Source organism: Vipera ursinii, assembly GCF_947247035.1.
Source record: "Vipera ursinii genome assembly, chromosome: 1".
Classification (NCBI taxonomy): Eukaryota; Metazoa; Chordata; class Lepidosauria; order Squamata; family Viperidae; genus Vipera; species Vipera ursinii.
In genome coordinates, this window is record NC_139512.1 from 140,844,470 (window position 1) to 140,871,688 (window position 27,219).

Consider the following 27,219-nt stretch of genomic DNA (forward strand, 5'->3'; position numbering starts at 1 on the left):
ATAATAATAATAATAATAATAATAATAATAATAATAAGTTGGAGGAGACCTTGGAGGTCAAATAGTCCAACCCCCTGCTAAGGCAGGAAACCCTATAAACCCTGTAAAAAATCACAGACTGCAGCTTCTTCTCCAATTGGTCCTGCTTTCCCTGTGGAGACTAAATGGGAGATCCGCTCCAGGTTTTCCAGCCAGCCCTGTCCCTAAATTTTCAGCACCCGGCGTATAAGACGACCTCTGACTTTTGAGAAGATTTTCATGGGTTAAAAAGTAGTCTTATACACCAGAAAATACAGTAATGTTCAAAATGTTGGGAATTCAAAAGATATGTCAAACACAATCTGTGAAGGGCCTTTTAGAATTTTGTTGTGAATTTATAGGTCTGAAGAATTACAAGAAGTTGTAAAAGTAATTTTTCCAGCAACATTTTACTAGATAAATCAAATTTATTTATTTTATTTATTTTATTTTAATCCCATTTATATCCCGTCCTTCTCCGAAGACTCAGGGCGGCTTACAATCTAAGCACAAATCAAATGTGCTTAGCAATAGCCTTCATATGCCTGCTTATTAGGGCTTTCACCCCCCCCCCAAGCGGCATTATTATGAAGTCAGCTTATTGCCCCCAACAATCTGGGTCCTCATTTTACCTACCTCGGAAGGATGGAAGGCTGAGTCAACCTTGAGCCTGGTGGGATGCGAACCTGCACTAATTGCAGGCAGCTGGTGTTACTTAAGGAGGCATTAGCCCACTGCACCACCAAGGCTCTGCCATGTCATTTGAATGATATGTTGTCCGCTTCCAAAACCACCTGCAATGTTCTCATCCTCCAGTTAGTGGATTTCAAACCTTCATAACACAAAAAAGGTTTTTAAAGATTGTTTTACCACCACCACCCTTTTATTTTTATAAATAACTCAAGCCAGCAAACATACCTAATACTCCTTTCTCCTCCAATTTTCCCCACAACAACAAATCTGTGAGTTGGGTTGGGCTGAGAGAGAATGATTGACCCAAAGTCAGCCAGCCAGTTTTCATCCTGAGGCAGGACTAGACACACAGTCTCCTAGTTTCTGGCTTGGTGCCTTAGCCACTAGACCAAATTGACTCTAGTTTTCTGAATAAATATTAGCATTTATTATCTAAATGTATCTGAAGGTTTTACCAAAGATAGAGGCAATACAATATTTTTAATATTTTCCCATAGTACTTCAGAGGCAAAAAGTGTCCATTCCATGGCTTAGACAGAAAGATTCTTCTGAAATCAGTAGGACCATAGGGGAAGTGTTACACCTATGTTAAACTTCTGCATCATTGCAAGTTATGTGCCTGGCGTTCGAAGATGGCTGCATAGCTGTTGCATTTATACTTCTGCAAATGTTAACATTCTGGCTAGGGGGTACTCAAATAAGAAAGCACTCTCAACAGGTAGTTGGTTCAACCAATCAGCATGCAGGACACGCATCTCCACACAACACGTAGTTGAGATTTGGGAGGTCTGTGCATTGCCCTGTCTGCAACCATCTGCAACCTACACTTACTCATTGAACCCTTCGCAGCATAGATATGCGTTGATGCCTATGCACAGTTGTGGACAAATCTAAATCAAGCTTTAGTGTGAGGTGCACTCATAATAATCACTGCTAGAAACCCCTCATTGCATTTTGCATTGATTTTTGCTATAAGAACTAGGCAAGCACAGTGCAAATCCATCAGATCCTGCAACTAAGCAGAAAAATCACTCAAAGAACCACAGAATCCAAGTTCCCCAATGCTCAGGATTCACAAATATTGATTTGATATTATCTTTTAATCAAACCACCAAGCAAGATGGCGTATTAATTTCTTCCTGAAAATAGAGCTTCCCTTCTCCATCAAAGCCTGATCGGATAACTCATGTTTTATATAATTTTTACTCTGCACTGAAGACACTCTTGAAACCATCTTAGAGTCAAATATTTTGTTATAAATCTCATCCATGCAAGAGTCACTTCCAGAATCAACACAGACAACCTTACTGCTCCCACTGAGGTCAGCTATGGCTTCAATCCATTGATCTGAAGTCAGGAGCAAAATCCAACATACATACATGAGCTGTATGGAGTTGTCTCGATAAATATGCGAGTTCTCATTGTCTCCAGCTTATTTATCTTGTTGTACTAAAATATAATTATCTAACAAATGTTTTGCATCAAGTGATCTCTGCCATATATAGGCACCAAAATTACTAGACTTTCCTGGAGGAAAGAACAATTGCATCTTAACACTTTTTTTCACTTAACAAAGAATCAAGAAACAGCTTTATTTTTCTCAGCCAACAGGGTTTTTTTTCATAACTCATGTAATCTTCAAAATTCTCAGGCAAGACATTTTTTTAATGAATAGTTACAAATCTTTATATTTGTCTGAAAGTTAAGAAGTTTTAGCTGGAATGCACTCTCCTTATAGAGGAAGCAAACTGCTGGCAATAAAATAGAGAATGTAAAGAGAGACTTAAATCACAGCACAATGACCTCCTTTACAGCATCTGCCAAAGAGACGGTGTTCTTAGGCAGCTTCTCTGAAGCAGCGTCTTGATGTCTATGCCACATACAGATTTATTATTGTGCCTGAGAATCTGAAGGGGGAAAATGTTGATGATATGCCTAAGCAGTATTAAGCTCTGGTCATAGGAAAAACTCCAGAATTGTGGGTACCACACCCACACCTACTGATGTGGTCCCAGATTTTTCCTTTGGAGGCACCTAATTAAGAAAACCTTGACTCATTTACATGGGTAGGTTTGATCTAAATTATACTCCAAACCACACCAAATTAGGAGCATCTGTGAATGTGAAATGTTTGTTCCCTTAGAATGGGAGAATGAAGCTGGCTCTGGACTGCACATGTTCAAGTGACAAAAAATATTTCAGATGTAGCATACTTCTGAGACTACTTTTCCACTAATAATTTGCAGTTAGTTAAAGTTGTATCTTCTTTCTCTTTCTCTCTCTTTCTCTCTCTCCTTCAGATCCACTGTTCCCCATCCAAAATCATTACAGGCTGTCTACAGAGTTTCACTTTTCTTCTTTCTTTAGCAAAGACCAAAAAGAAAAAAGAAAAAAAAGGGGGGGATGGTGGTGAAAAAAAAACTAAGGGGCCACCTACTTGGTTGATTTTAAAGTGGCCACTGCTGTAGAAGCAAATCCAGCAATTGTCAAAAGTTGTCATTGACACAGAGAGCTAATTCCAGTGAAATATTTTCCCAGGACTGAGCAAACATCTGCTGGAATCTTCACAAAGTCTTTGTGGATGTTTGCATTTTCTTGCATAGCATTTTCATTTGTATTAACTCTGCATCAGAAAGACAGAAATGCTATACTGGAATTGGCTGAACATCTCTTTGGAAATCCTTAAGAAAACTTAACCACTATTTGTTGAATTCCATATGAAGCGGTATCTGCTTTGATTAGGTATTTTAGATGCAGCTTTAAAACCCAGATCAAGCAGTTCAATCCAGACAACACATAAGGCTCTGTCAGCTTCTTCTAATAGATTCTAACTCAGTGAATAGAATCTATAGCACAATTTTTTGTCCATATCATAAGCTGTTGTAATTTTGGTTGATACATGCTCAAGTTTGCTTTTGAAAACTGATCATTGATGAATAATCAATGTCTTGGCATCACAAATCAAAAATACTTTGCCCAGCATGCCTGGAACTACATACTTTATCAATTCAAATGTAGCTACCAATGTGGGTATAGAATCTGAAATACTTTTTGACCAAAACAACATTGAAAGAGGGAGGGTTAGAAACCTGACACTACATAGCTAGTGGGTTCCAGTTCAATCTATAGGTAAGCGGTTATGCCTTGGCTGAATGATGTACATGGAATAACAGAGTTGGAAGGGACCTTGGAGGTCTTCTGATCCAACCCCCTGATTGAGCAGGAGATCCTATACCATTTCAGACAAATGGTTGTCCAATCTCTTCTTAAAAACCTTCAGTGATGCAGCACCCACAACTCCTGGTGACAGGTCATTCCACTGGTTAATTGTTCTCACTGTTAGGAAAGTTGTCCTTTGTTTAAGGTTGCCTCTCTTCTTGATTAGTTTCCATCCATTGTTTCTTGCCTGGCCTTCTGGTGCTTTGGAGAATAGGTTGTCCACATCTTCTTTGTGGCAGCCCCTCAAATATTGGAAGACGGCTATCATGTCCCCCCTAATCTTTCTTTTCATCAGATTAGACATACCCAATTCCTGCAACTGTTCTTCATATGTTTTAGCTTCCAGTCCCCCTAATCATCTTTGTTGCTCTTCTCTGCAGTCTTTCTGGAGTCTCAACATCTTTTTTAATTTATATTGTGGTGACCAAAACTGGATGCAGTAGTTTGGATACAAACTACATTTATAAATATAGATTTGTAAAACATTTACATTCTATTAAAGAATGTGCAGATTAATAGTCAGGAACTATTTTACATTACCACAGAAACAGGATTAGAAACATTTACAGGAATCTAGGGTTCTTGTTAAAACTTGTTTACAAGGAAAAATATGGGTTGTAAGATTTGTATAAGAGTGGAACAATGTACAATCTACAATGGTGGTTATGATTCCTTCATCTCCAGAGGTTTTTGGAGATAATGGAAAATTATCTCAAAGATAGTCTAAGACAGACATGTCAAACACAAGGCCCGGAGTCTGGATGCGGCCCACGAAGTGGTTTCATGCGGCCCATGAAGCCATCCTGGAAACAGTGAGGGAATGGCCCCCACTGCCTTGGCCCTGGCCCAGAGACCCTCCTCCTGCCAGAGACCCTCAGATCTGTCCCACTCCTGCCCAGGCCCCCATAGGCACCCTTGATGCTAACGATGTAGAGCTGACCACACCCACCCAGTAGGCCATACGCACTCTAGCCACGCCCACCCAGTAGGCCACGCCCACCCTGGCCATACCCACCCGGCCCCTTGAGGGCAACTGCAATGCTGATGCGGCCCTCAATGAAATTGAGTTTGACACCCCTGGTCTAAGATGATATTTGTGGTCCCAATTCCACAATTCTATGATACCACTCTAATGGCAGAAAGTGAAGAGGAACTAAAGAGCCTCTTGTTGCGAGTGAAGAAGGAGAGTGCAAAACTTGGGTTGAAACTAAACATTAAGAAAACCAAGATCATGGCATCTGGCCCTCTCAATTCCTGGCAAATAGATGGGGAAGAAATGGAGGTAGTGACAGATTTTATTTTCCTGGGCTCCAAGATCACTTCAGATGGGGACTGTAGCCAAGAAATTAAAAGACGCTTGCTCCTTGGGAGGAAAGCCATGGCAAATCTAGACAGCACACTAAAAAGCAGAGACATCACCCTGTCAACAAAAGTGCGTATAGTCAAGGCTATGGTCTTCCCAGTTGCAATGTATGGCAGTGAAAGCTGGACCATAAGAAAGGCTGAGCGCCAAAGAATTGAAGCCTTTGAACTATGGTGCTGGAGAAGACTCCTGCGAGTTCCTTGGACTGCAAGGCGATCAAACCGGTCAGTCCTAGAGGAGATCAACCCTGACTGCTCTTTAGAAGGCCAGATCCTGAAGTTGAAACTCAAATACTTTGGCCACCTAATGAGAAGGAAGGACTCACTGGAGAAGAGCCTAATGCTGGGAAAGTTTGAGGGCAAAAGAAGAAGGGGACGACAGAGAATGAGGTGGCTGGATGGAGTCACTGAAGCAGTGGTGTGAGCTTAAATGGACTCCAGAAGATGGTAGAGGACAGGAAGGCCTGGAGGAACGTTGTCTATAGGGTCGCGATGGGTTGGACACGACTTCGCAACTAACAACAACAACATGATATGTAGACCTCTGTTAAATAGAAAAAAAGAGGTTTAATTTAGTGCTGCTAAAGAGACAATCCTTCCTGTTTGCACTATAGAAACTTTAGATATGGACCACAGTTTTGCTGATTAGTATTTCCAGACTATGTGTTCTAAAGCAATCTCAATCTGGGGATAAACATAGACATTATGAAAAGGGACTTTCCCCTTCATTAAAGAAAGTAGTTTGTGGTTTTTTTTCTCCTCATGATGGCAACAGATTTCCCTAACGGGAAAGAATGCCAGTATAATGTTAGGTCACTTTCTAATCCTTTTTGATTTTTTCCATTGATCAACTTCTATTGGCAAAATCCAATATCTGAGACATTTTGACATTTTAAGACCCTTGGATTTGTCCCAGTGCCTTCTGTATTGGGACAAAATTCAAAGATAGCAGACATCAACTTAGCAAGTGTCATATTTTGCTCTCCTTCCTTTCTCTGTCTAAAGAGTTTGAATTGCATAACTTTTGTACCATCATATTTCCAAGTACAACTGTCTTTCCTTTCCCTTCTGTAATGCAAGCTGGGACTGACGCCTCTTTTTCATCTTCCATATTAACATGTGATTCATGAGTTTATTGAAAAAGGTGTGGATGCTTCTTTTGTGTGGATGCTGAGCCCTTTTGTATGAAGATACCTTAATATATTTGTTTGACCTAGTGTGGGTTTTTTTTAAAAAAATTTTTGCAGTAGCTGGAATATCATTTGAATATATTAATGCTTTCAGCAATGGTGCTGAGAGACCTTAGTTAATACCTTATGCATGAATACATAGATATACTTCAGACAGAGGTAATGTTTTAGCCCTTGTGTTGGTAATATTTGGAGACATGGAATGAAAGAGTCTGCTCTTTTCCTGCCTTTGTTGTGGCCTTACATTGTGGTGGTGTGGAGCCAAGGTTCTTGCTGTTGCCTACACAGCCTGGATTCAATAAGCAGTTCTATATGTATATTATGACAATGTGGTCAAGTAAACCAACCTCTTTTTTTTTGCTATACCTTTGTGTGCCTGTATAGCATAACAAAAAAAATCTGGTGCTTATTTTTCGTATACTCATTCAATATGTTAACATATTCATAATTTGATACAGGTTATGTTCTTCATATAATTAAAGTTAGAGTGTTAGATGAAAAACCCACAAAATGTTATTTGAATGGAAAATATTTCTGCCTTCATACAAGAGTCATTACGGCACTGTAATGTATAAAACCGTAAATCTGACGAATAATCACTAACCCATGCTTGGTTGTCAGTTAGATCATTTCTGATTCCCTCCCTAGAGTGAAAATCCATCCAACTCTTTATCCGCCCACCCTTCAAAGTTATATGTGTCCCAGATGCATTTTGGATCATTCTGTTCTGTCATCTCACCCATCAGGACCACGTGCCCCAGACTGCTTTCACATTTTCTGTGTTCTGTGTCGCATATCTCATTTTGCTCCCAGAGTCTTCTCAGAATCTACCTCTCTGGCATAGTTGGGAAAGGCAAACAGACAAGAATCTACAACACTACTCCATGCAAAAATAGGAAACAGACTTTGCCAGCGACATCTATTGTGTTATTGTATTGCAGATTTAATTTTCCCTTATCGCTCCCTGTCCCCTTTCTGATATCGTGTTTCTCCAAGGACTAAAAGGATGTCTCATGGGTTGCTTTCAAAGCATTTAACAATGAGATAGGATGGAGGTGCCTCCTTGCAACTTTTCCTTGGTGTCATATTTAGTATGGCTATGGTACTACAGGTAGTCCTAGACTTACAGCCACTATTGAGCCCAACATTTCCTTTGCTAAGCAAGATCATTGTTAAGTGAGTTTTGTTCCATTTTACAACCTTTCTTGCCACAGTTGTGAAGTGAATCACCACAGTTGTTAAGTTAGTAACACAGTTGTTAATTGAATCTGGCTTCCCCGTTGACTTCGCCTGCCAGAAGGTTGCAAAGGGGGAATCACATGAGACCGCAACCGTCATAAATACACGCCAGTTGCCAAGCATCCAAATTTTAACCTTGTGACCACGGGGGTGCTGCAACAGTCATAAAAATGTTCATGCCACTTTTTTCAGTGCTGCTGTAACTTTGAATGGTTACTAAACCAACGGTTGTAAGTCAAGGACTACCTGTACACTGTCCCTTTCCTAAGTCACAGTGCTAGGAAACTTTGAAGAAACAGAGAGAAGAGATCTCATTCACCTCTTCTTACAGCAACAAAGGTTCCCCATATGGGGAAAATGCCACCCCCCCTAAACTTTGAAGAGGCTGCCTTCAGGAAAGAGAAGCCATGTAGACAAGGCCTTGTCTTCCTCTGTCTGGGCATGCAGAGGAGAAGCAGGGGTACTTCACTTTTCCTCCCAATGAAGAAAAGGAAATGAGGGAATGTAAATGTTTTCTTTTGTTTCTTTCTCCAGATTCTTGGGATAGGGAGACATCGGAAGGGTTCACAAAGCAAACTCATTCAGTTCTACACAACTGGAATGGTTTGGAGAGTTGTGAAACTGTAATTCACCTTCACATTTGTTATAAAATTGTATGTGTGTGTGCGTGCACGCGCGTGCACACGCCACCTTTCAAAACAGATGTTTTCCCAAGGTGGCTTACATAAAAATTTAAATCTAGGTTGATGCTAAAAGAGCAGACTAGAATAAACTCTAATACAGCCTAATAAAACTGTTAAAAAATGAAGGCAGGAGTAATAAACGATAGCTGGAAAAAAATCAATTAAAATCTGGAAACAGCAGGAGTTAAATAGTAGTAATAAGATTAACTTTTAAAACACACACATGCACACTCACACACACAAAGCCTCACCAATTACAAAAACAATTAAATTAAAGTGGAAGTTAAAAGGCACAGAAAAATCCCTTTTCCAAGTACTGAAAAAACAATGGAGCCAGCATTATGGAAGATAACTCTGCAACTGAGAGTCCATTGCTAAAAAATCCTGAGCTGTTCTGTACAGGAGGATCACGAACAATAGGATTTCTCAGATAACACCCCAATTTCCTGTACTGAAATGGTCCTGAAAGCATACCTGGAACCACTATGTATGCTTTTGTAACACAATGTGATTATGGCACATTGTTTCAACGTGCCGTAATTTATACTAAACACAGTTTTCATGCTACCTTCAAGGGCAACTCTACATGTAGCAACTTAGTGCAATCTAAACCAGAGGTTCCCAACCTTTTGGGCACCAGGGACCGGTTCCGCGTAGAGAGGTTTTTCTGTGGACCAGAGGGGGCGTGGTTTTGTATGCTACCTGCATCTCGCGGATGGGGCTTGGCATGTTTGTGTGGACCGGTTGCTGGCATGTCGCGGCCCGATACTGGTCCACGGACCAGGGCTTGGGGAGTCCTGATCTAAACAGTAGATTTTCAGTAGATTATTGAAAGGAGACAAGCAGCTGAAAAACCTGAAAGACGCTTTTGCCTACCATAGTATTCCTAGGTATCTAGGATCAACTAGGAACTCATGGTGGGTTTGTTTGTTTTTCTGGAATTTATTTATTTATTATTAAATTATTATCCTGCCTTTTTGACTTATAGGTAACTCAAGGTTGTGAACACACCATCAATACCCCTTCCTTCTCCTGTTTTCCCCACAACAACAACCCTGTGGAGTAGGTTGGGATGAGAATATGGCAGATACAAGTACTGCATCTGAATGTATTTTTTTTTCTTTACCCTTTTTAACCTTCTACATGCCATAACCTTCTTTTTCCCACATATCATTCTTTAATCATTCTTTTTTAGCAAAAGTGATTTTCCCTCTGTAATATTTTCTAGCTTTACGTTGTGAATATAGAATTAATGTATTGATGCCTAGGCTTGTTTGGCTGTTTGTTTTCCCTTTTTTAATATGCACCTTTGCACTAAAAGATGACCAGTGCTCATTTTTCTTTCTTTCTTTAATTAATTAATTTGATTTACATGGTCATCCATCTCACTTAAGTGTCTTTGGGTGTCTTACAATAAAATAGATAAAAACGTATAATACAAACAAATGAAAATGAAAATAGCATGTGGAAATCATAAAAAAGCACCATTTACACAATAAGGGGACAACTCTATGTTATATCCAGACCACCTAGGCTAATTAATACGTATCCTTTCTCTATTTCAAGTGACTGTTACCCTATTTGCACTGAAATTAAGTGCATATATCTGCTTTCTCTATTCTGTAATTCTATAAAATATTTCTTCTTTCCGGTACATATTTTGATTTATACATGCATTTTACCTATTTGGGAAAACAGCAAAGACTCTGAAGTTTTTGTTTATAGTTATCTCAGTTCTAATGTAGTTTTTTTTCCCCCTCACTCTACCCCTAGAAAAAAGAAAAGGATCCTTTAAAACTTCAATTATTCAGCATCCATCTATCCATCCTTTCTGTCTGCAAACGTTATCCAGTCCATGCAGCTAACATTTCAAAACAAAAACTTAGAAAAATAATAATACTATAGCAAAGTTATCTTCTCCCCACCAAAAAAAGGAAACAGATGGCAGATTTTTTTTAAAAAAAAATGGCAACCCAAGAATTATAATAAAAGGAGTAAGCCAACAAAAATCAGTCAATGACCTATTGAAATAAAGCCATGACAAACTAGGGCGAAATGCATAAACAGGCCAAATAAATTGAAGGGGAACCTGAGTATACAGAGAAGGAAAATGGCAAGGGGAGATGAGAGAGTTAAAACCTTGAGGAACAGAAAAACTGAAAAAAGGATGGGGTAATATTGGCAGGGATAAATAGATCAAGGAAGGAGAGAGCAAACCACTGTGCAAGGATGAAGTAATAATAATAATAATAATAATAATAATAATAATAATAATAATAATAATAATAATAATAATAATAATAATAATAATAATAATAAAGTTGGAAGGGACCTTAGAGGTCATCTAGTCTAATCCCCTGCTCAGGCAGGAAACCCTGTACCATTTCAGGCAAATGGCTGTCCAGTCTCTTCTTAAAAACTTCCAGTGTTGGAGCATTCAGAGCTTCTGGAGGCAGGTTGTTCCACTGGTTAATTGTTCTAACTGTCAGGAAGTTTCTCCTTAGTTCTAGGTTGCTTCTCTCCTTGACTAGTTTCCATCCGTTGCTTCTTGTCCTGCTTTCAGGTGCTTTGGAGAATAGCTTGACTCTCTCTTCCTTGTGGCAGCCCCAGTCTGTCTGTCTGTCTGTCTGTCTGTCTGTCTGTCTGTCTGTCTGTCTGTCTGTCTGTCTATCTATCTATCTATCTATCTATCTATCTATCTATCTATCTATCTATCTATCTATCTATCTATCTATCCCTACCTATATCTATCATCTATCTATGCAGAGACACACATACACAAATATAGATATCAATCAGTAAATTGCATTATTTTTACATGTGTTCATTCCTAATTCCATGAATCCACTTTGTCTAGTTTCCATATTAATTTGCATATATGTTTGATTCTATGTAAATTTAGGCACACATTTTTCAACATAGGGTTGACATGCAATGCAAAATTCAGAACATATTTTCTCTTTCTCTTTCCTAAACATATTCTATCTTCAATTGTGCATTTTCAAATGCATGATTAAGCCCAGAACACGACATTTGGGCAAAGTGCAAAATTTGATGGATAACTGATCCAATTCACACTTTTGTCTAGGGAAAATGGATTAACTTATTTTTTATAGAAATTCACACAGATTAAATTCTTCCTCCATTCCAGATGCAGTCAGATATTCATGAAGTGAGAAGGAAAATCAAAGAGGGATGGGATAAGACAGCATAACACTGAATTTGTGGCATTTTTACAAAAATCACTCAGCCCCTAACAGTACCTCTAAGACAGTCCATGAAATTCTATGGGCCTTTCCCCCAGATAAGAGCAATTGGCAAATCAGAATAGGAATGCCTGAGATTAAACAGTTCAAAAACTGTTTTACATGTTTACTGTTCAGGCGTGTAAAAAGCAGAACAGTGACTCACACATCTTACGTTGTATCTTCGAAGAACAATATGAAGAGCACCCACTAATGTCAAAAGGAGGTGAAGATGTCGTATATTGGATATGATGTTTTTATTAGCTCAAGCAGCATTGAGAAGTTCTTAAGTATGTGTTATCTGTTCACTATTAATTACACTCCCCCTTTAGTCTGACACTTTTACAGTGTTCCTAAAAAGCAACATTCGTTCTTCTGTCAGTTTTCTAGAGATTTCTCAGACGTGTTTTTTTTAAAAAAAAAATTCTGGAATCACTCTTTCAGTGGGCAGGGGTAGTATAATTCACAATGTAACATATCTCTGCACCCAGTCCAGGGGAGAACCCTTTAATGAATTGTGAAATTAAAGAGGGAGGAAAAAAGATCTGATTATTGTCTGTTTATTTTAAATGACCTACCATCTGAACCTGAACTTCTGAAATGGCCTGATGGAGAGAAATTTCCTTGCAAAATACATCTATTGGAATCTGGGTGCAAGTACAATATTATTTCATTGTCTCCAGTAATATGCTTAACTTACTAGATTTATTCCAGATGATAATGAATAGGACAGATAACTAACCACCTGCCACTGACCTTAAATCTAGAACTTCCTCAAATCTGCATGCACATTGATCCAGAAGATATACATTCTACTGGAGGGCCAAGTATCTAAACTGGTTGAATAATGCTATTTCCCTGTTAACTCCACTCACTCAGTACAACAAACCTACCTTAACCCACTAGGTAAAGGGAACAAATGAGTTAGTAGAATTTAACAGCCACCCCCATCCACTAGGGGGATAAACATCCAAGGAGACCATATCCAGATCTTGGTTCAATCTAGAATGGTCCAGGCTATGATATAACATTTTTAGCTTCTTGTGCCCTGTGTTAGAAGAACCTGCCTCTCAAAATCTATTACAAAAAGACAATTATACAAATTAATTTATGAGAAAAAATCAGAAGAAAATTGACATCAGTTGATTACAACCATAAAAACCGAATGATTCCCAAACATTTTGGTATATGATGACTTAAAATATAATTTACAAAGATGAATCGTCATATTTCTACAGTTGCTTATTTTACAACTTACTTTAGATCACAACAGATGCAGGGAACTGCTTTACACCAGGAATCCACAAGCCAGACCTGCTACCAAGGTGGCCAACAGAATCCAGTTGAGACAATTAATCAATGTATTGAAAACAAACCCCCTAAAAGTGATTGTATCCCAGCCAAGGTCTTTACAGGGATTGGTTGGTTCCTTGAAATCAACCTATCCTTCAGAAGCTGTGGATTCTCCAACACTGGAGCTATTTCAGAAGAAATTGGAGAGCCATTTGTCTGGAATGCTATAGGGTCTCCTGCATGGACAGGGGTTGAACCTCCAAGGGTTAGGGTTCTTATACTGTTCTTACTGTCTGTCCTCTTTACATTTATAGGTAACCCTATTCATGTCCTACTTTATAAGAAAAGGCAAAAAGAAGACTCTATCAATCATCATCCATATTTGCCAAACATCTATATGAAAATCTTTATGATTGCATAGAGGAGAACAGCATCTTAAGCATAAGAGCAAGCAAGGTTTAGACAGGGTAGATTTACAACTGATCATTTATGGTCTTATACCATCAGACAGAGAAATATACCCTTGATCTAAAAATCCCATTGCATGTTGCCTTTCCATACTTAAAATCACTCTTTGATTCTATTTTAAAAAAAAATCTCTGGAAGAATTGACTCTCTTCCCACCTCCTACAGATGGAAGACTCCTTTTGCTAGTAGTCTTTGAAATAATACAAGTCTAAAGGTTGGAAACAATGCTCAAGATCAACTAACTAATTCACGCCCCTTAACCCAGGCTGTTAAACAAGAAAGTGTCCTACCCCATCACTTTTTTAATTTTGACGTAACTTCAATAGTTCCATACCATAATAAGCTAGATTTTCATTACTCTAAACTGGCCTAGAGGCATAGCCTCTTTTATCCTGAGGATGTGGCTATCCTCTCATACTTGGTCATAGGGTTGAGGAGAGCTTTCAAAACACTTTCATACTAATGTGAATACCATATTGATAATTAACTACGAGAAAACAAAATATTTGACATGTCATGAAAGGAAAAGAGTACAATCAGACTATCAGTGTAACAACATTGATCAAGTAAAGTTTTTTTTTTAATCTGGGTATAATCTTTCATGAACCTGGAAGACAAGATGCCCATCTAGACTGCCTATTCCAAATGGCTCAGAGAAGCAATTTTCAGTACTGGGGAAGGCAGCATACTTCAGTCACCCTGAAATTTTATGAGACCAACATAATGGTCTTCTATATTTTATTTATTGTATCGTTTGTCTCATGTCTTTGGGTTTTTGTTCTGCATTGACTGGCCATAGACATAATGGTGCGCCTGCCCTATGGAACCAACTACCCACAGAACTTAGGACTGCCCCCGACCTTCGCTCATTTCGCCGGGACCTGAAAACTTGGCTCTTCGATCTGTTTGGTCCACACTGTGGGGTTGTTAATTTAACTGGGTTGAATTTAATTTAATTGTTTTAATTGATTTTAATTTTTTGTATTTCATGGTTTTAACTGCCCTGTAAACCGCCCTGAGTCCTACAGGAATAGGGTGGTATACAAATCCAATAAAATAAATAAATAAATAAATAAATAAATAAATAAATAAATAAATAAATAAATAAATAAATAAATAATAAGGAATAAACAGACAATGTGAGACATGAGTCTTCATGCTCTCTGAGCTTGGTTGTTTTTTGCAGAAATTTCATTACTCAAACTAGGTAACATCCGTAGTACACTGATGATATTACCTAGTTAGGGTAATGAAATGTCTGCAAGAAAACAACCAAGCTCAGAGAGCACCAAGGACCCTTCATTTCAATCCTGAGCTACAAATATTCTTCTTTATCAGTAATGTGAGTTATGAACTGATAGTTTAGCTTGCTCAGGTAAAGTATACACATAGCCTTCTTCACCAGTCCCAGTCCTCTCCTATTCAGCAGCTGACCAGACAGTAAAAAGAGAAAAAATACCTTTTGTGTACATCACTTTTAGTGTGTTTCCCCAAACTATTTTCCCAATAGGTATTTACTGACTTCGATATGACCACCATCCACCTGTCCCTCGTGAAATGAAGTGTGGGAGAAAACGACACAGAAAACAACACAAGTTCCATCTTTTATTGTTCCATGGCTTAAAATTAAATGTTAATTGATTACCCCTGCCATCTTTGCTACAGCCAGTCAGACTGGATTTAGAATAGGCTTTCAGTGTTTAAATAAACAGCATTCTGTTTTCATCTGAAGCCCCAAGAGTGAATATTTCTTTTTCTTAGAAATCAGCAGTTTAAAAGGAAGCAAATATCTCCATGTCCACTGCAGGTAGCATTGAAATTAAAGAAATAAGGATTGGTATTGTCAATTTTGATTAATAGCTTTTCATTAATAAACATCCTGTTATTCATTTTCCACCTGCAGTTGCTGATGTTCCCTGGAATCAATTAACTCATATAATTTGATTTATTTTTACAAAGACATTTTTGGATGTGCTGCACTGATGATAAAGCCTTCTGGGTTTGCCATTTCTGATTCAAAGCGAGATTGTTACCTAAGTGCTTTTTATTTCTAACGTTGTGAGAAAATGTGCCTTCAGGCAGTCTGGAATTAAAAGAATGAAAGAAAACTTGAAAACTTAAGACTGAATTCAGGGAGAAGTATCAGTTGCCTCCTGGGAGGCAGGGATTTCAGTTCTACATAAACTCTGCCTTTTACTGTGTTGGAAATGACAAAAGTCAAGAATAAATAAGCTTTATGACTCTGTGGTCAAAGGAGGTAAAACCAGTTAATGATTTGGGCTCCTGGGGACAAATGAGACCATTCTGTTTTTTTTTTTTTAGCTTTTTGCAGTTTTTTAATTTATATTTATTTTTATTTTTCCATTTCTTTCACAAACAAATCAACACATATACTGCAATACATAAATACATACTCATAAGTTTGGGTGCTGCTCGTCCATTTCCCCTTTCACTGTATCCACCCTCCTTCTCTCTCTTTCCTCTTCTCTACTTTCTTTCTCCCTTTCTCCTTTCTTTCCTACTTCCCTCTTCTTCCTCTCCTCTCCTCCTTCCTTCACCACTCCCCTCCCGTTTCTCCCCAACTTCTCCTCCTCTTTTCCTCTAGCTTTCCTACCTCCTTCCCCCTCCTCTACTCTCTTCCCTCTCTCCTCTCCTTTCTGCCCTCCCATTCCTCTTCTGATACAATTCAGGGGTAATGTCCAAGCAGCTCCTCTCCTTAGATTTTCAATATCTACAGTCATGGCCGAAATTGTTGGCACCCCAGAAATTTTTCCACAAAATCAAGCATTTCTCACAGAAAAGTATTGCAGGAACACATGTTTTGCTATACACAGGTTTATTCCCTTTGTGTGTATTGGAACACAACAAAAAAGGGAGGAAAAAAAGTAAATTGGACATAATGTCAAACAAAACTCCAAAAATGGGCTGGACAAAATTATTGGCACCTTTAACTTAATATTTGGTTGCACACTGTTTGGAAAAAATAACTGAAATCAGTCGCTTCCTATAACCGTCAATAAGCTTCTTACACCTCTCACCCGGAATTTTGGACCACTCTTCCTTTGCAAACTGCTCCAGGTCTCTCTTATTGGAAGGGCGCCTTTTCCCAACAGCAATTTTAAGATCTCTCCACAGGTGTTCAATGGGATTCAGATCTGGACTCATTGCTGGCCACTTCAGAACTCTCCAGCACTTTCTTGCCATCCATTTCTGGGTGCTTTTTGACGTATGTTTGGGGTCATTGTCCTGCTGGAAGACCCAAGATCTCGGACGCAAACCCAGCTTTCTGACACTGGGCTCCACAGTGCGACCCAAAATCCTTTGGTAATCCTCAGATTTCATGATGCCTTGCACACATTCAAGGCACCCAGTGCCAGAGGCAGCAAAACAACCCCAAAACATCATTGAACCTCCACCATATTTCACTGTAGGTACTGTGTTCTTTTATTTGTAGGCCTCATTTCATTTTCAGTAAACAGTAGAATGATGTGCTTTACCAAAAAACTCTATCTTGGTCTCATCTGTCCACAAGACGTTTTCCCAGAAGGATTCTGGCTTACTCAAGTACATTTTGGCAAACTCTAATCTTGCTTTTTTATGTCTCTGTGTCAGCAGTGGGGTCCTCATGGGTCTCCTGCCGTAGCGTTTCATGTCATTTAAATGTTGGTGGATAGTTTGCGCCAACACTGATGCTCCCTGAGCCTGCAGGACAGCTTGCATTTCTTTGGAACTTGTTTGGGGCTGCTTATCCACCATCCGGACTATCCTGCGTTGCAACCTTTCATCAATTTTTCTCTTCTGTCCACGACCAGGGAGATTAGCTACAGTGCCATGGGTTGCAAACTTCTTGATAATGTTGCTCACTGTGGACAAAGGCAAATCTAGATCTCTGGAGATGAACTTGTAACCTTGAGATTGTTGATATTTGTCCATAATTTTGGTTCTCAAAATCCTCAGACAGTTCTCTTCTCCTCTTTCTGTTGTCCATGCTTCGTGTGGCACACACAGACACACAATGCAAAGACTAAGTGAACTTCTCTCCTTTTTATCTGCTTTCAGGTGTGATTTTTATATTGCCCACACCTTTTACTTACATCTATCTAATTCAATCGTATATCCAAAGTTTCTTGACCATTTTATCATTGACTCCTTAACTTGTTCCTCCTCTAATTCCCTATATAGTAAGTAGCTATACATTCTGAATAACCAATCAAACAGTGTAAGGAACAAATAGGTGAGATTTGCACACTGGGAGGAAGAAGGATTCTAAACACCCTTCATTTGATTTACTTTTTACTTTCCTCCCTTCAAATCAGTTCTTGAGTCTTGGTGAACAACATGAGACTTGTTACATGAAAAGGAGATGATCATAGGGGAAAGGGAAGTAGGGAAAATATTGTTTTCACTACTTATACATACATGTTGCCATGAGGTGGTTCCACAGCTGGTTGAAATCCAGTCCCTTTTGCTGAACCCTTGGATTCATCCCAAAGATCCCATTTTTCCTTCTGCAGAGCCAAAAGTGGACCCAGAAGAGATATTCTTTAGTCAATAGACACTGCTGTTTTTTTCAGCTGTTTAATAGTTCAATTAATTAATTGAACAGAAGCATACTGTCAGAGTACTAAATAAAATCTTACCTAATTTTAACCTCACCTTTATCATCCAAGATAAACAATTCCAAAAGTTTGTCTCCATTAGTAATCAATCTCTAGATAAATCTTTATATTGCAATCTAGGTGATCTGGATTGACCTCACTCGTGCATTCATGTATATGTAAAAACTAATGCTCCTTGCCATCCAGTTGTATGTTCAGCCTCCATATGTGTTGGACAGTGGGCAGCAGTCTACCTCTCTCCTAGATTAATCAGTGACTAACAGTGTTGATCTGTTCATCAAGCAGCATCCTATATGCCAAGACCAAAGTAGGCAGAGTCCTATCACTACATTTGGTATAGCAGAGATTGGAGACACAGCACCTACATTAATCAGGGCATTCACTGTTCACTATGCTGGCATGTGTAAGTCTCTCCACTCAACCAAATGTCTATATCATATAGGCCACCATTTCACAAGAAGAGTTGCTTTGGTGAGTGAGATGGGTAGCACAAAAAGTTAACAAATAAATAAGATCACCACATCTATCAAGATTTTAGAATCCATGCATAAAATTACCCAATATTTTGGTTTATCATCCATTTTACCCTTTAGGCTACTAGCAAATAACAGCAAAAAAACAACAACAACACAACGATTTTGAAAACACTGATATATGCAAAATTGGTTATACTAAGAAAACGTGGGGTGGATAATAGAATGATTAACCAGACTGATCATCAGATACATGTGTATTCTTTTTCATGTAAGTTCTGAATGTCCCTGACTGTTATTAGGTTTTTTTGGGTCTTCAATGGCCTTTGCCTCCATTAACTTGCTTATTTAATATTATCGTTTTGTTGAGGCATGAATATTATCAGGTTATTTTCCAGTACATTTAGCATGGTTAAAGTATTAATATCAAGTTTATTCCCAATGAAGAAAACAAAGTCTTACTCCTACCAGCAGCCTGAACTATCAACAGTAACTTTAAAATTGATAGGAGATCCAATTCATTAGGATTGCCTGATGGCCATAATTTTCTTCCTTCTACATCATATTGGGTTGGCATGATTTCAAATGTTGATTCATTTTCTGGTGCATAATGATTTTAAGATTTGATTCCTGTACACCTGACATGTAGATAAACTTAGCCATGGTTTTGTTTATACTTGCTTGGATGAAGTGGGAATGAGGGTGACTTCTGTAAGTAATTTTTGTTCCCATAAACAGAAATACTGATTTTAAAACTGAGTCAGATTATAGCAATAGTATTGTAAGGTGAGACAACTTCCACTACACACTGTAATTCTAGGATGCATAAATAATTTATTCTAACCTGTGCAATATAATAACCAATTAATTATCATTACATACACCACCCTACTCCAGTGCTAGCTGGGAAAAGCTGGGCAAAACTAGCACTGCAAGACTGTGTGGTGTGCTGTCATTCCTGCTATGCTATTTCCCATGTTTCCACATTGCTATCTGTTCAGAGTATCCACACTGTAACTTTTCTAGTGGAGAGAGGGAGGGAGGGAGGGAGGGAGGGAGGGAGGAAGGAAGGAAGGAAGGAAGGAAGGAAGGAAGGAAGGAAGGAAGGAAGGAAGGAAGGAAGGAAGGAAGGAAGGAAGGAAGGAAGGAAGGAAGGAAATCACTTGAGTCAAGAATAGGTTTTTCTGCAGCTTGCTTTCATGGAACTTCTAACAGAATTAATTCAATGAGTTTCAGGAAGTATAATATATGCAAGCAGCCCAAAGTAATCAAGCGCAGTGCAAGTTCACAGGCCTTCTTAATCCAGCAATAATGGTAATAACCAGTATACTTCAATCAATTGTCCCTTCCCTTCAATTGTCCTTCAGCAGCAACAGTTGTTACGCTCTACTACATTCTCCTCCCACATCACTTCTCCACAATATTGCAGAGAGTGGCATAAAGGGCCACCATTAAAATTAACTAGACTAATATACTGTGACTGTTAGGTGGGGAGGGTAGAGGATAACTGGAACAAACAGGAAAGGTGCAGGAGATGTGAGCCTATATCTGAACGAGTATTTGGAGAAAATTATATGGCAGGAAAATGACATCACATATCACACCACATTGTTTCCATTCTGTTTCACTACTGCAGAGGACTTTTATGTGGTATTAGATGTGATTCTATTAGAATTGTTATAAAAGATTTTTTTCTAATATGAAAGTGCAAGTCATTGTTTTTTAATAAGGAATGCTAACTGCAGTTCTTTGCTTGGAAGATGTCGTGTCTGAATGTATTTATTTATTTAATTTGTATTCTGCCTTTATTAGTTTTACAAATAACTCAAGGTTTGCGAACATAGCCATACACCTTCCTCCTCCTATTTTCTCCATAACACAACCCTGTGAGAGAACGACTAGCCTAGTTTACCCAGCTGACTTTCATGGCTAAGGCAAGAATTGAATTCACCGCCTCCTGTTTTCTAGCCTAGTGCCTTAACCCAGGGATCTCCAACCACCAGGCCATGGCTCACCTCCGGACCTTGAGCCCTTTGGAACTAGGCCACAGAACTGGTGGGCGAGTAGGCACATGCGCATCCCCACTTGTGCAAACAGCGGGTGAGTGCATGCGCATGTGCTCCATTTGCGTGAGCGATGGGCATGTTTGCCTGCTGCTTGCTCAAAATGAGCTGCACACAAGAGAGCACACATCCACCACTCACATGGAAGCATCCCCTCCTCCCCTCCCTGTCTGTCCGCAAATTCAAAGAGGTTGGGGCACTCTGCCTTAACCACTATACCAGGGGTGTCAAACTCGCCACGTCACAGGACGTGTCGTGACATATTGTGACTTTTTTCCCATTGCCGGAGCTGGGGTGGGCGCGGTTTTGGCATGACGCATCTGGCCCGTGGGCCGGCTGTTTGACACTCCTGCACTATACCAAACTGGCTCTTTGTTGAGGACATTCTCAAAACAATAGTTTTGGTTTACAGAGTCAGAAATATTTTCAAGGAATCAATATTTTCTATTTTAAATAATCCAGAGAAGCTTTTTCTGAGCCTAAAGTAGGTTTTTCTTTAAAAAAAATTAGTCAAAGGATAAATTGTTGCTCAAAAAAGGATTGCACATTTTAATTAAACATATATATATATATATTGCAAGCAGGTCAAAGTTAAAATTGAAGTTGTACTGAATTACTTTAGATTGCTGAGAATACAGTGATACTGCTAGACAATTTTCTATTTAAAAAGTCACATAAAAGAAGTTAGACCAAGAGAATTTTTTTCCTGTGATTATTCATTTGTCTAATAAAGAAGCTTCACTTTCTAAAATTTTAATGACATTGAAAAACAGGTCTACCAATTTTTAGGGGACTGTTTCAAGGTAAAGTTAAAAGTAGTTCAGTCCTACTGAAATCACTGGTATTTAGCTTCATTCTTTAAGTCACATTGACCTCAACAGATGTGCTTTAAGTACATCTACATTTGGGATACACTTCTGCTGAGGAGTTAGAAATGGTAGGATAAATTGTGAGGTGTGCCCCCATAATCCATTATTTTTTTTCTTCATAAGGTTTACAGTAAGTTTGCTTGGAAAATGTAGCTGCCTTTTTATACCAACTGGCAATGGAGTGTCTTGAAATATTGATTGTATTGATGGTAATCTATTCAGGCGTTCTCTGTTAGAGTTATGCTTGGTACTTTCAACAAAATGGGAACTGATCAAGACAAATGTATGTATTCCTAAATTGAATTCCAGTTCAATTATAGAATTCCAAAACAACCCCCAAAACCTTTGCTGATGAAAAAGGACACTTAGATAGGATGTTGTCTGCAACATCTGGAAAGTTGCACCTTGGAATTTGCATATTGCAAACATGCAAGGCAAATGGAATAAAATGCACACATCACAAACGCACACATACACCAAAAATGAAAAAAAAATGGTAAATTGTCTATCTCTATTCTGATTAGTAGATCAATGTTATTATTACTATCCTGCACAAAATAATCTATGGAGAATATGTTGTTTATTATAAAGATGCTATTTTTTAAGTAAGTAATATTTAAAGTAACTACGGTAATTATTACCTTGATTAGTGCCATATGGAGTTTATTTTTTTGTAACAGACACCAAAGATACAAGCATTAGAATGTATTTCAATAAATCTCCCCATTCGTATTCAACTAAAAAAACCACCCAACAACAACACTAAATTAAGACTTTGAATTTAGAGAATACGGCAAGCTTGAAATATGAGAAACTTATATCATAAGATCATGCTCTGTGCATGACTACTATGCCCAGTACTACGATAGAGATCTTTCTGTAAGATATAAAACAGATGCTGTATCTTCTGCCATTTACTGAAAGTTCTGCAATATGTATTTCAAGATTTGGAGGAGAAGGTAGTCTTATTTGTATATATCTTCAAGGGAAGTCAACAGGTCATTCACATACAGGCAATTCTTTATAGCGTTTACAGTTTTCTGAAACCCAACAATATAATCAAGTGAACCCATGGCATGACATATGAGGGTGGCTTGCTGCTGAGAGATCAAGGAGCACAAGGATGGATGCACCACCCATTTCCCTGTTCTACCAAAAGGCATCAAATGTGATCAGTGCTGTCTTCATAGTGTAAAAAGGTAAAGGTAAAGGTTCCCCCGCACATGCGTGCTAGTCGTTTCCGACTCTAGGGGCCGGTGCTCATCTCCGTTTCATAGCCGAAGAGCCAGCGCTTGTCCGAGGACGTCTCCGTGGTCATGTGGCCGGCATGACTAGACGCCAAAGGCGCACGGAACGCTGTTACCTTCCCACCGTAGTGGTCCCTATTTTTCTACTTGCATTTTTACGTGCTTTCGAACTGCTAGGTTGGCAGAAGCTGGGACAAGTAACAGGCGCTCACTCTGCTACGCGGCACTCGGGATTCGACCCGCCAAACTGCCGACCTTCAAATCGACAAGTTCAGCGTCCTAACCCACTGAGCTAGACTATGTTCACTACTGGCAAAATACAGTATATTTGGGTAGAATTAGGCATAAATATTGTTGACATACCTGCCTGTATTAACATCACTACAATATATGCATTGCAAATTAGCAACTGTTGATAATTCTAAGTATGCATTATTTGGTCTTGCTTCAGTTCGGTTTTGAGCCAGTGTACACTTCATAGTGTACACTGGCTCAAAACCGAACTGAAGCAAGACCAAATAATGCATACTTAGAATTATCAACAGTTGCTAATTTGCAATGCATATATTGTAGTGATGTTAATACAGGCAGGTATGTCAACAATATTTATGCCTAATTCTACCCAAATATACTGTATTTTGCCAGTAGTGAACATAGTCTAGATCAGGGGTCCCCAACCCCCCATCCATGGACCAGTACCAGGCCGCAGCATGCCAGCAACCGGTCTGCACAAACAAGCAAAGCCCCATCATGGGATGCAGGCAGAACACAAAACCACACACTCTCTGGTCTGTAGAAAAATCTTTTTTCCACGGAACCGGTCCCTGGTGCCCAAAAGGGTGGGGACCTCTGGTCTAGATATTCTGATTTCAATAGAGAGGGGGTAAGAGAGATTACACCCAAAATATCAGATGTACATTCTAGATTTGTATGCATTTGTCATTTATCAGTGACGAAAGAATATGCTTTAACAGAATGTAATTCTTCTCAATTTATACCCTCTTGTGCACTCCCAGAAGGTTGAGGGATCCTTGGGATTGGTAGTTGAGGGAAAACAAAGAAAAATCCAGTTTTTCACCTGAAGGATTCTCAGTTCAGTAAATCACAGCAAACTTGCTGCACTTCCATGAACTCACAACACAGCAAGTAAGAGAAGACATTGGCGATACACATCTTTTGACCTTTCATGGCCTCATCATGAAGGATGATCAATTGAAAACACAAAGGCTTCATTTAAACCATTCCATTCTACTTCAGAGCACCTAAAGGATGCAGAAACTGAAACATTTTGCATTTAGTCTTGCATTTTATTCTAATAGACATATGGAGTGCCACAAAACTTGACTCTATGCTGTCTAATATCTGGTCTATGAAACTGCTGGGAAAGGTCATCTGTCAGGTTACTGTAGGTTCAAGACTTGTTCTTGACCCCGAAATCATCAACTTGGTCCTTGCTCCTGCACTGGCTCTGAAGGACTTTGGATGGCTTTAGGAATTCTCCTAGATCAGGGGTGTCAAACTGCTGGTCAGTGGTCCAGATGTGTCATGGCGAAACCGTGCCCACCCCATTGCCAGCAATGGCAAAAAAGTCGTGATATGTCACAACACGTCACATGACATTGCGAGTTTGACACCCCTGTCCTAGATTCACAGCTTCTACATCATTAATATGTAAAGACTATGGTTAGGAAGCTCTTTGTTCAGCTTTGGTTGGTGCACCCGTTAATGCACTTCAGTTCTTTAAAAAGCATATTGCAATACCCCAAAGCATTTCACCATACACTAACATCGTGTGTAATTCCTAAAGTATTAAGAGGAAAGAAAAAGAAAACTTGGGGATGAAAAATTCTGGTTTTGCAAACCCATAAGCAGCTTCACATAAAGATGGAATACAACAACAAAGAATTATATGGGAGGGTTCTGATCCTTGCTAAGCAGAAATTATTTTTGTCTTAATTCTGTCATCTTGGATCCAAAATATTAAGAACATCCCCTCTCCCATTTCTATTTAATTCTCTCTAACATGTAAACAAAAAGCCAGGGTGTAATTAAAGTATCAGTGGAAAAATAGCAGTGTGGCCATAGTCCATGTTTTGATTATCTTTTCTTTCCTTCCTTTTTACCAATAGGATAGCAGCCAAGGAGAACACGAATCTTATGTCACCCCAGAGTTTAGGAATTGTTTTTGGACCAACTCTCCTTCGACCTGAAAAAGAGACAGGATCCATGGCGATCCACATGCTGTATCAAAACCAGTTGATTGAGCTGATGCTAAGTGAATACACCAAGATCTTCAGCTCTGACTGACAGACCGAGAATGTTGCTGAATATGTTCACATCTGTCTTGATACCTAATATTTTTACATTTCTGTAAACATCTTTTTGAAATATTTCTTTTTCTTTCTAGTGACAGATGCCTCATTTGGTGAAAACTTACTGATGGTTTTGTCTTTACATTTCCAAACATTGAAATAAAAATATATTGTCAACATTTGCTTATATGTACTCTGAATTAACTCTTTAAACAACTCGGTCTTTGCCAGTACATTTTGCCTTTTGTGAATGTCTTTGTTTATAGCCAAGGGTTGACTATACCCCTGGATCTGGCAGGTTAGATAGTTGAAAGCCTTGACCTCAAGAGGCCATTGATAAATATCAGGCCCATTTGTAACAAAGTACTGGTTGTAGATGAGCGAGAGGACCTGGCATGTACTATCAGGTTGAGCGTGAGTGGGAATACTGTCCTCTTTGGGTATTCTTTCCCAAATTTCACATCCGTCAGTAGCCCTGACTCCAAGGCAAAGGAACCAAAATGATAATGATTCTTTGGTATACTGTTGGCAGTGGTTGGGGGTTGTGCTCTACACAACGTGCTCTACATATTTGAGGTTGAGCTGTAGGGTCAAGCTAGGGAATCTGCCTAGGAGAATTCCTTTATGAGCTCTTGGATTTCCTTGATAAGTTGATATTGGCTATTAGTACTAGAGGACTTAAGCCTCAGTACACTGGAGAGATCTGAGAAGAGTCAGGAATTCATTGTCTCTATGGCAAGAATGAACCGGCCTTGATGATGACTTGTAAAGTCATTATTTAGAACTGGGCTTCATATCATAATTGTCATTTCAAGATCTGGAAATCGAGGACATTGCAATTAGTTCTTTACTAGTGATCAGATCACTTCTTTTCTGATTGAGGACTGGATGATGTTCAAATGCCACAAGCAAACTCCATCAAGCTTGGAGGAACAGTTAAAATCACCTACCTCAGATAGGTGGTTTGGATGTTCAGCCAGGTATGTTTCCTGTAATCTAGCTGGCGATGCTAACCATTTCTGGAATTCAAAGGTAGTCAGGACTCTAGATGTCACACATGGTTGTCCCAACTGGCCTTTTTTTCCTATCTACTGATGCTGGAGTAGTTCTTGGTTTACTGAGGAGTTCCACAAATGGAAATGTGAGAAAAGATGCTAGGAGAACCAATGATGGAGTACTAAAAGTGAACTTAACAAAATATGGTAACAGCTAACATTTTAGCTTACATCAGGGCAGTAAGAAGTATCAATATTTCTTTACCATAATCACATCAGTATAGTTTTGAGCCCCAGTAGCTTTCGTTGAGTATCCCACTCCATTTAGGGAGGGAGATGATTATCAGGAGGATCAATCTATAGACTGCATCAAGATTGAAATTAATTGCTGAATTTCAGTGCTTTGAGTACAACTCTGCACCAATGGCCAAAGTAACACACTGCTCATTTTAAGTTGCCATCTCTTTTGTAAAGTGTTATGGTTTCCTTAGTTTGTTGTGCTCTGTAGGTTTTTTCCAATTAATATTATGCTCCCAGAGCTGTTTTATTAGTGAACTATATTAAGTTCTTTCAAACAAAAACTTTTTCTAAAAGCTTTTTGAATATCTTTAGGATTATTTGGCTAGACGTGAATCAATTTATACATTGATAGTATTAGTTGTCATGGATAAACAATAGGATAATAAATCATTTTATTTCTAAATGTATGGTTTCAGCTATAACGTCCCCTGCCATATTTTGTAAAAGTATTCTTCAACAAAATGTAGACTTCCATTTGACAGCTTTTTAATCAAGTTCAAAGAGAATAAATAACATTAATCCAGTGTGCTAAAAGACTCTGCCTGCTTATCAATTTGTTCATAAAATGAAAAATAGCACGTGAAAATGCAGGATTAGAACAGTTTTCTTGAGAAATTAAAAAACAAACATAGGATTAATGCCAACTTTTGCTGCATATGAAAGATACATCTTGTGTCATATTTAATATTCAGGAATAACAGCATCATTACTGAGGACCATTTTATAGCCTGTTAATGTTATTCTGTAAAGTGATCATCAAGGACATAGTTTGATGAGGAAGCTCCTGATTCATTAAACAAGTTTCAGCCCTAGGACTCATAGTTAAGATATATAAATCTACTACTACTAATAATAATAATAACAACAACAATAACAATAATAATACTCTAATAATAATAACAAGAAAACTGATGACTATTACATCCCTGCA

The 27,219-nt window shown here is 38.7% G+C and overlaps 1 protein-coding gene across 1 annotated transcript in view; it reads left to right on the top strand.

The window, feature by feature from the left end:
* ARHGAP15 (Rho GTPase activating protein 15) overlaps window positions 1-25,166 on the top strand; it is a 474,106-nt gene extending 448,940 nt beyond the window's left edge. Inside the window, exon 14 of the mRNA XM_083348755.1 lies at window positions 24,811-25,166. Coding sequence (XP_083204881.1) covers window positions 24,811-24,988 — 178 coding nt within the window. The 3' untranslated portion in view covers window positions 24,989-25,166. The remainder of the gene's footprint in view (window positions 1-24,810) is intronic.
* The last annotated feature ends 2,053 nt before the right edge of the window (window positions 25,167-27,219 follow it).